The 9,989-nt window shown below is 33.1% G+C and overlaps 1 protein-coding gene across 28 annotated transcripts; it reads right to left on the bottom strand.

Moving 5' to 3' along the window:
• Nucleotides 1–1,799: 1,799 nt before the first annotated feature.
• On the bottom strand, nucleotides 1,800–9,769 carry LOC147391982 (uncharacterized). Of its 28 annotated transcripts, none has more exons than XM_086459332.1 (10): nucleotides 9,139–9,769; nucleotides 7,365–7,611; nucleotides 7,228–7,284; nucleotides 6,868–7,007; nucleotides 5,033–5,656; nucleotides 4,821–4,936; nucleotides 3,950–4,095; nucleotides 3,663–3,759; nucleotides 3,411–3,527; nucleotides 2,293–2,695 (listed from the first exon to the last, which is right to left on the bottom strand). In XM_086459332.1, the coding sequence occupies exons 7-10, from the start codon at nucleotides 4,013–4,015 to the stop codon at nucleotides 2,655–2,657; spliced, it is 321 nt and encodes a 106-aa protein (XP_086315458.1). In that variant the 5' UTR covers nucleotides 4,016–4,095; nucleotides 4,821–4,936; nucleotides 5,033–5,656; nucleotides 6,868–7,007; nucleotides 7,228–7,284; nucleotides 7,365–7,611; nucleotides 9,139–9,769; the 3' UTR covers nucleotides 2,293–2,654. The 28 variants fall into 28 exon arrangements, 15 of the variants coding, with proteins under 15 accessions (XP_086315452.1, XP_086315458.1, XP_086315456.1 ...); XM_086459330.1 differs by having other exon boundaries at nucleotides 7,369–7,611; XM_086459336.1 differs by having other exon boundaries at nucleotides 6,868–6,969; nucleotides 7,369–7,611.
• Nucleotides 9,770–9,989: the final 220 nt, after the last annotated feature.

Here is a 9,989-nt window from a genome sequence, read left to right as displayed (position 1 = left end):
CTAAACAAACAACTTTTTCAGCACTTAAATTCAGCGCTTAATGCTATTCAGCACTTATTTTTTTCAGTTTAACAAACAGCACTTAGTGTTCGTTTATGCTCTTTATACAAGAGCAATTAGTACATTTCTTTATCCTTCGTTTTTAAAAGAAAAAAAAAATGCTAAAGTGACTTCAATAACACTCAAGAAGCATTGCTGTGCATATGAGTATGCATTGAAACCATAGATTTTTTTTATTGAGATATGAGTGTTTCAAAACGAAGGAAAATTGATGGTACTTTGCACATCATGGATTTAAATCTCGCCTGGGATTGAGATGACTAGCCATAAGTCATTTCGATCTTGTTCAACAACGATACAAATATAAACGATGTCTCAACATTCACATCATCTCGCAAGATAAACGAGATGTCTCGAAGGATATTTTAAAAATCTTAGTCAAATCAGTAAAACTTGGGCAAATCAACAAAAAAAACTGTAGAATTTGAATTTAAATATTTGTTATAAACATAAGCATAATATGATTTTACGGTTAAACGTTTCCCAATCTATCTTACTTTATTATAAGATTATAATTACTTTAATAAAAATGTGTAAATGAATCGATAATAACCAAGTTAAATGAATTGTCCCGTTTGAGACAAGTTGACTTGCTCGAGACAACTCGATCTCGTCCATGGACGAGATGAGACGCTGGCGAGTTTTGAAACCACATTGCATACAAAGTGCTATTTCGAGTCACTATATCAATGATTTTTTTAAATATAACATTAGTCTTCTATTTGGGCAAATCACAAATTCAAGTACTCTACTTATGTTATCCATGGAGAGAGATCTGGATCACAAATCACTTTTGAAGTTTTCAATTCTTCCCAAAAATTTTTACTTCTCAAAATTCTTCTTTCAAATGATAACTATTTACTTTAAAATGATAAGATTACCCCCCTTTAAATAATTATAATAAGGTCCAATAAAATTAAAATATATTTATTTTAAGAGATAAAAACACCTTTAATTGTCAATTGTATCTAGGGGTATAAGTGTAACTTACATGGGTTTAGTTTGTGTATTGTAATTCTAACTAATAGGGGAGGATATTTGTTTAAAAGAGATCGAATTTGATTCGAACCTATAAATTATTTATTCCACCTTGGAGATTAACCCGTGTCCAATTCAAAATTGGCAAACACCAACCTGACCTTGAACTTGAAATGCTCAACACAAACTTAACCCAGTTGGGTTAATTTGTTCACCGTTAACCTTAGACAGTTTAATAATGATAAGGGCTTACATAAACATGAGTGGCATGTAAAAGAATTTCAAATTTACAATATTTGTCCTAAAATTGCGATTCAATTTTTCAAATTATATATATAAATTATATGAAAATTTTAAAAAGACGAAGAAAATGACGATTAACTAAAGTTATCATCTTAATTTATTTATTGTTAGTCATAGTTTCCAACAAAACAAACATGTGCATTGTATGTCGATATAGAATTATATAAACAAAGAGATTAATAACAAAGAGATTGTTTATTTTATGAAAACAATCACATGTTAGTTGTGATACATAGAAAAACAAAAGTATACATATTAAAAGAATGTGAAAGAAACTAATATGTAAGAAATATTTTTAAATCATAACAATATGAAGCTCAGGTTCAGGCAAATCGGGTTGCCCAATGCCTCTGTCTGAATCCAACCTAATTTGAGTTGGGTATTTATCTTTGTTGCTTGAACTCAAGACCAAACCTAAGTTAACTATGACCAGACCTAACCCAAGGTCGGATTCACACTACAAAATATGAGGTATTTAGAGGCGGTTTTAAACTGCTTCCAATTTCGACTAAACCGCCTCCAATATATTTAAGGGCGGTTTAGTAAAACCGCCTACTATAGTGGCGTCGCTGATTCCTTTTAGTGGCCGACTAAGGGCGGTTTTAAAACCGCCTCTAAATAATGATTTAAGGGCGTTTTTTATATTTTTAGAGGCTGTTTTAAAACCGCCTCTAATAATAATAATTTAATGGCGATTTAAAAACCGCCTCTAAAGAATATGATTTAAGGGTAGTTCTTATGTTTTAGAGGCTATTTGAAAACCGCCTCTAATAAGAATAATTTAAGGGCAGTTTTAAAACCGCCTCTAAATATTGTTATTTAAGGGCGGTTTTTATATTTTAGAGGCAATTTGAAAACCGCCCCTAATAACAAATTAGTTTTAAAAAAAAAAACAACATTAGAGGCAGTTCAAAACCGCCTCTAATGTTGTAAAAAAAAATTTAATAAAATATTCATTCCAAAATAAAACCTGCAATTATATAAAGAAAAAGATATATTATTGGCACCCCACATTTCACTTATCACATGTTTATAAAAAGATGTTACAACCTGTAAATGTGTTGTGTGGAGGTCTACGCTACATAAACTACAACGTACCAAACATACATCTACGAAATTCAAAGACAAAGTACGTATTCACGAATATTTTCACTATAAAATAAGATACGACTCTATGAATTATAAACAAAATAAGTAACTCAAACATTGATCGATAGACAACACTACCTTTTTAATGGTGTGATTCTTATATAGAACTATACTAGTTCCCTTTGGAGCCAACCCATACTTATGTACATCAACCGATATCGATGTTACTCCTTTGATAGAAAAATTGAAGGGTGGAATTGGGTACCTAGAAAGGGGAAAATTGTGCAAAATAATAAATACCAACAAATAAAAGAATAATTGAATTATGTTGCTTCTTGAAGAGTAGGTGGTGAAAGGAGTTCAACCAACTTTTGGAAAAGCTTTATAATTAAAACGATAAACTAAACACACAACAATAATGGATCTTTGCATCTTAGAAAGATTACAGAAGACTACATTTATCCAAGTTTGACTGTTCACCTAGAAGTCTAAATTAATTAAAATAAGGTGGTTCTTAGTTAAGTAAAAATACTTTCCATTTTGATTCTAAGAGAATCACTTTTATAATCCAAAGCTAATATAGAGATCTTGAATCTAATTATGTGAAAAATTAAATTTTAGAATCCAAATCGGATTTTACTAAAAAAATAATGTCATTTCAATGTAATGTTTGGTGTCATACCCCAGTTAAGCCCCATGACACTCTTATATTCATAGTTCTCTCCCTCTTCAATAGATCGGTCTTTGGAGTAGTTGGGTGGTTAACACTACCTAAGTCCTATATCTTCTATTAATTCAATTGTGTTGGTATCCACTAACTCAATTCACATCCTTGTTTGTCCCCCCCGTTGCTTTTTTAGAACTTCTGATTTGCACGTTCTTATAGTTCAATGTGTGACACGTAAATTGAAAGAAAGTATATTAATTATGAATATTTAAATTCATAGTAAGCAAGATTCAACAAGGTTTCCAAATCTTACCCTCGTAAAGACCAGATCTCCTGTATGCATATACCGCAATGTTATATGAAGCTCTATCCGGTTCACATCCCACATGCTGCATTAGAGAGAATATCTTTGCAGCTCCATGTGGAAAACCTGCACAACTGTTGGATTGAGAAAGTTAATATTACTAGCCTTAAACAAAACCAAGTTACTCCCTTATTACTAGAGACATGGTTTGAAACAATTATGCCATGATAAGAGATCATAACAAGATGAACGGACATTGACCTATAAGCTTCCGTGCGAGCATTATAAGCATACACATCAGGCTCATGCCCATCTTCTTGCAACTCCTCAAATATTTCTTTTGCTTTCTCGCAAAGTCCTTCCCTTGCAAATGTATTGATTAGTGCAGTGTAGGTGCAGATATTAGGTGCACATTTTTGGCTTCTCATTTCATGAAACTAACTTTAGAGCCATACAAAATTTATTGGCTTACAATATAAATAACACAATAAATTTTGTACTTCACAAGGGAGGAAACAAATTGGAAATAAAATAAAAATGGGACCCACCTTTCTGTATAAGTTGATCAACATTGTATATGTATTCGTAGATGGCTTGCAGCGATTTCTCTTCATCCCTTAAAAAATCTCCACTTCCTTTTCAATGTTTCTTCCCTTCATTAACCCATCAATATAACCATTGTATACAACCACACCTGAGTAAAATATCAAGGCTTGTTACTAGATAAATTCACAAGTAATCTTTGGTAACTAAGTAAAAGATGTAATATTCAATATTTACAAGCTAATGTGATTTGATCATAAAATGGGTAAGAATTCATTAAATACAAACGACAGCTCCCAACTTGTATGAGTCCATGTTGGGTTCAACATTTAAGAGATTGTAGAAGAAACATACTTGGAATTTGTCCACGTTTTCGCATCTTAGCAAAAATAGCCTCAGCCTTCTCTAGCAACCCAGATGCGCAATAGGCACGCAAAAGAGGGGCATAAGTGTCGTCGGTAGATAATATATTTGGTTTTCTATGTTATCTTAGATTTTTCTTTCGTGATATCTTATACAAGATTTCAAATGTCATTTCAATGTAATGTTTCTGCTAGCAGGAAAAACAAGAAATTGTCTCGACCAGAACATTCCAAGAATTCCGAAACATACAATGTTTCGGGGTCAATGTTTCATTCCAGTTTTGTCCAAAACCAGCATATTCCATTGAAACATTCTGAAATGAAACGAAACTTTGAACAATGTTCTTAAGTTTATTTTATTTCACCATTTTCCAGTATAACAAAAGTAAGACATTCTGTGAATAAAAACTATTTTGGTAGACACTACATGAGAGTGCCACAAATCAGTTGTGAATAAAGAAGATATCTTAGTTCAGGAGTAATTACATTACAAAACAAATTAACCGGGTCTAACCTTCTCAATGTTTTCCATTGTAACTCAACTTTCGAAACTTGAACCTTCACTTTTGCAAGCTTGCTGATTTCCTCAGGATGATCGACACAGTACTGCATATGCTCCTTTAGTTTTGGCTTAAAATGTAGATTAAACATATGTAATGCATCATTTAGCAGAAAAAATGCATGTTTCATTGAGGGTTAAGAGGCAATTCAGGGAAGGAGAATTACCCTTTGTTCAGGCTATTGGCAGCAGCAGTTGCAACTATGGCAGTAATGGAATCATTCATCCATCTATGAATATTTGCTTGGCATGAATCTAATAGTGTTGTTGATTGGCTCGTTCGAAAGGCAATACAAGATTAAAGTTAGATTAGAACTTGCAATGTTCATTGAAAAAATCAAATTGCTCAAAGTCGGGACAATGAAACACACATTCCAAGAAGAAAAAATAGATGTGTTCCCTGCACTCAAAATAATGTGTGTTTTAACTTTTTAACTTGCAATAATATCATCTGCATTCTTCACGGATTAGGAGTCTCACTACCAAAATCCATTAAGTTTGACTAAAAAATCAGAAGCTAACAACAGAGTAACACACATAGTGTGTGTGTGTGTGTGTGTGTGTGTAAAATACAGATTGAGAGAGAGAGAGAAAAATGATACTAACTCAATATCTATATGCAAGAACTTCGGCCGAAACGTTTTGAAAAGGGCAAGAATCCAAACTAATCTGTTTTACAGCCTCAATGTACACCGCCTTGAGATCCTCTCTTGCACTCAATTCCAATGCAAATTGTATCTGATATTCCTTCTCCCCCTCAGGATCCCTTAAAGTGCTTGACCCTGAATCCACTATAGTCATAACAACAAACAAAAGAACCTGTTTAATAGAAAACAAGTGTCTTACTTGATTATCTCTGAAAAAATAAATAAAAATAATGGCAGAGTTGAGTGAAGTAATGGCCATATTTCAAAGTTCCCAGACGATGTTAGAACTTTTTTTTTTTCAAAAAAAAAAAAGAACTTTGCAATATAGTAGCAACCCATGTCCACTTCATAAAACCGAATTTTGAAGAATGTAAGTTGGCAGAGTTGTTATAGTTCATCTAAATTGGTGGAGGAGTTCTATGGGCTGATCTTTTGGAGGAGACATTGAAGCATTATTTAACTCCAAAATCTTGGACTGACTATTTATTTATAAGTGTAGGTGGGACACTCTCAGTTGGTGGCATTAGTGGGCAAACATTCAAATATGGGCCTCAGATATGTAATGTTCTTGAAATGGATGTGATAACAAGTACTAGTTTGAGATCTATGAGGTGTAAATTGTACGATGCTTCCCCGATCCATCTGATTTACAGCTGTTAAATATAGTAAATTATATGGTCATTATATGCTTGATTGTTCTTTGACCAAAAGCATTCAAACCGATGCAAAGTTTATGGTTTGGTGTGGTATTGTAGTTTTATTCAATTGATTGAGGGTATTATTTACGATATTATGATAATATACCTTTTGATATTAGTAGGTAAAGTTATAAAAGTTCGGCATTTGGATTTTTCAGGTATGTTTACAAATGATAACTATAGCTGTCCTCATTTAATAACTAACCAAACACACGTGCATTTGTTGGTTTTGTTTTATGTTTTTACACAATGACTTGTACACTCCATAGAAACAAGTGTTCAATCTAATATACATACCTATACACATTCCAATACCCCATAGGTTGGAGATGAAGTAGAAGGCTTCATAAAAATACTAGTCTAGATAACAAATAATTTAGCCACATCTTTGTAAACGATAACGACAAATGATATAGACAACGAATAAGCAAATCTAGGCAGTGAAACAATTTTTTTGCCCATAGACATTGAATTTGGAATCTTAACAAAAGGAATGAAGTCGAAGAAATAATATGAAAAATTAGCTTTACTTTGAACGTTTGAGTGAATTAGATAGCCAAAGAAAATAAACGATGCAAAAGAGACAACAATGGGTAAAATATGATTTCGGAGATTCAGTCCAATAAAACTTTCCATGCTAATTAAAAAATGGATTACCTTTCCAACATCATTCAACAGCTGCTTCTCTAATATCTCATCTTCTTTGCTTGTCTTACCTCTTCTAACAGTCCCAACAAGCAATCGGCTAACAGTCTTATTCTGAGAACATAAAGAGGGTTGCACAACTCTAAACCCGACTGTTTTATACCAAAAGGAAGAACATTATTATGTTCAAGATTTAATATAAACTATGATGAATAAATTCCTTTCTATGGTATTATAATGCATATAATAAATAGTAAATCCATGAACAACTTGGTTATGTATAGTCTACGGAAGACCATTTCTTAGCTCAGTGAGAAAGTCAATTTAGAAGTCAAATTATCTTAGTCACTATAAATAGCTGTATCAGTTCACCTTCTTGACACGGGTTAGAATTTCTGGACTTGAAGCCACTAAGATGCATCCCTAGGCCTCATTAAGAAAGAAAATATAATTAAAATCAATATTAACATGCTGAAATTATTAAACGCTGTAGAGAAAAGTAGACATACTTACAAATACCCCATATGCGGACTTAGATTTACGACTATTAATGGTCTATAAACCTCAAACAGGTCTGCAAATGTTTGATGCTCAAAAGGTTGGCTTAACACAACCTGGAATATTTCTTTGGCTAAGATATGTTCTTTAGCCTGCAGTACAACTTTCTTGTATTCCTCACTTGGCATTGATGACCTCTTTAACGAAGAACCAAAATGGTGAGTATATAAATTCACAGAACTAGAAGCTATCCTTGGGCTAACAATAGACAATCAATTCAAATATACTGTCAGTGAGTAGTCTTAGGAAACTAATGCAAAGAAGGGTAAATGATCTACTCGCACGGCTATATTTTGTACTTTGGACACTAAAAGTTCTAATTAGTTCATTCCATCATCAAAGTAAATGAGACTTTAAAAAGATAAAAAACCAAATTCAACACTTATATAAGGCATTAGAAACATCACATTTAGGTATAAGTCTAAATTTATTATGTTTTTTAATAAAACCAAAATTCAAATATCCTAAACTACAAAGCCATAAATTAGATGACTAAATCCCAATTAAAAAAAAAAAAAAACTAACATTCCTATTGATTGCATTGGTTATATTTAGTTTAATCATCTTATTGCAACCCATTCAATAAAAGGACTACTATAAGTTCCTTAGATCAATCATTTCTAATTTCTACAAAAAAATGAGGAATGAACCATCTAGTATAGAACCTGTTAAATTTTATGTAAAGAAGATGAATAACACTCTTGTGTTAATTGCATGCAACAAATTAGCTCAAGTTCTATACAATAGATGTTAAGCTTGCAACAAGTAAATATTAGAGCAAATCTAGAAGCTAAAAAACAAGAATTTGTTATATTTCTGTACATGAACTGGTACAAGATGAGCAGGGCCACTCTTCTTGTTGTTTTGTTTCAAAGCACTTGATTTGTAACGAATCACTCCTTGTCTTCCTATCTAAAATAGCACCTACCATACTTTTCTAGGGTTATTAAGTCCATGAAAAACCTTCATCTCCACTATTCATTTTTGTAACTATTTAAAAAAAAAGAAACCCAAAAGTTGGATTGATTTATCTAATAAGAAAACAACAATAGTTATTGCCACAAATTCTAAGCTACACTTCTATCTTCTTCACTTGAACAACCCCAATGTTGCAATGTAAACAACAGACCTCATTTTTATTTTATAATGTTCCAGTCTCCACAAACACTACTTGACACACATAAATGGCAAGAAAAATAGAGTAAACTATGAATAACAAGCAGTAACTTCACAACCCCATTTTATTTCTTAATATGGATTGAATAGGGAAGGAACAAAAAGGGGGATATTCTCAAAATTTAAATACAGAAAAAATGGATAAAACAAATGAAATCATCACAGATGGTAAACACACCCCCACACACAAGCACACCAACAAAGATTTATCAGGAGAGATAAATATTTTTTTTTTCCAAATAACAAACAATTGGGGGAAAAATATCTAGGGCACGATGGCAAATTATCCAGCTTGAACAAAGGTAATTAATTCCCTTCACATAAAAAACAAAGCTTCCAAATAATCATCTATATAAGCTAGGCATGTCCAATGAACACTTCTGATATGAACTAAGATGATTAAACACTGGATTCCTTTTGAAAGAAATTTCAGCTCTCATTCCTCACCAAATCCATCAGTATTGAGCACAGAATATGGTAACTCAATCGATTACACATATATATATATATATATATATATATAGAGAGAGAGAGAGAGAGAGAGCTCACCGGTAAAGTGGCAGCGGTGCTGATAAAGTCAGACTGAGATGCTCCAATTTTTAGGGCTTTCAGGTAAAGAGAGAGAGCTCCAATCCTTAGGGCTTTTGGATAAAAAGTGTGAGAGAGAGAGAGAGAGAGAGAGAGAGAGAGAGAGAGAGAGAGAGAGAGAATCAGAGGACGAGATGAGAGGATCAAAGAGATAGATAGTGAGGGAATCGGGCCAAAGAGCAAATAAAATACTGCAAACGATTTGACGGGAAGGAATTGCGCCAAAAATTTCAGAGTCGTCATATTGAGCTGGATTTAGCGGTAATTTTTCAATCAAAGGAAGAGAGGGAGATCGAGAGTCTCTAGGGTTCCTGCGAGAAAATCATCCGAAAATCATATAGAGAAATTCGTGAACCAAAACAGACTTAGATTCTTCGACGGTTTCGTAAAACAGCCACCCCTAATCGTCTCTTTGGAGGCGTTTTGTCAAAAATCGCCTCCATTTTCTGATCGTTTGAGGCTTTTTTACCGAATGCCGCTGATTTAGTTTCTTAGGAGGTGCCTGATCTAAAACCGCCTTTGATGCGACTGTTTAAGTGACGCTTCGCTGAATTGCCCTAAAAAAGAGCCTCTAAAAACCCTTTATTTTGTAGTGTCAACTCATCGGGTTCGTGTTAGGCCTACCCAAGTTGCAGCCCTAAAATAAATTGTTTCGAGGAACCCACGGGTTCCCATTGGATAGAACCCAATAACTCAATAATTTAAATTCTTATTAATTCAGTTCTATTTTAGACCTGACCTTAATCGATTCGATTCCAATAAAAAGGGAATTGGACCCATGATTTTTTTAGTTTATGTTCTAGTTAAGTGTG

Source organism: Akebia trifoliata, chromosome 11, assembly GCF_017979445.1.
Source record: "Akebia trifoliata isolate Shusen 1 chromosome 11, ASM1797944v1, whole genome shotgun sequence".
In the NCBI taxonomy this organism is placed as follows: domain Eukaryota; kingdom Viridiplantae; phylum Streptophyta; class Magnoliopsida; order Ranunculales; family Lardizabalaceae; genus Akebia; species Akebia trifoliata.
This window is presented reverse-complemented; position numbering and strand designations above follow the sequence as displayed.

Excerpts from the sequence above, each read along its gene's own strand:
- LOC147391982 (XM_086459325.1), bottom strand. The coding sequence starts at position 9,420 with ATGACGACTCTGAAATTTTTGGCGCAATTCCTTCCCGTCAAATCGTTT. Across the intron at positions 7,279-9,138 it reads GCACCGCTGCCACTTTACCG|GGATGCATCTTAGTGGCTTC; the intron begins GTGAGCTCTCTC and ends AATGAGGCCTAG. Across the intron at positions 6,970-7,227 it reads TTCTAACCCGTGTCAAGAAG|AATAAGACTGTTAGCCGATT; the intron begins GTGAACTGATAC and ends TTATGTTCTCAG.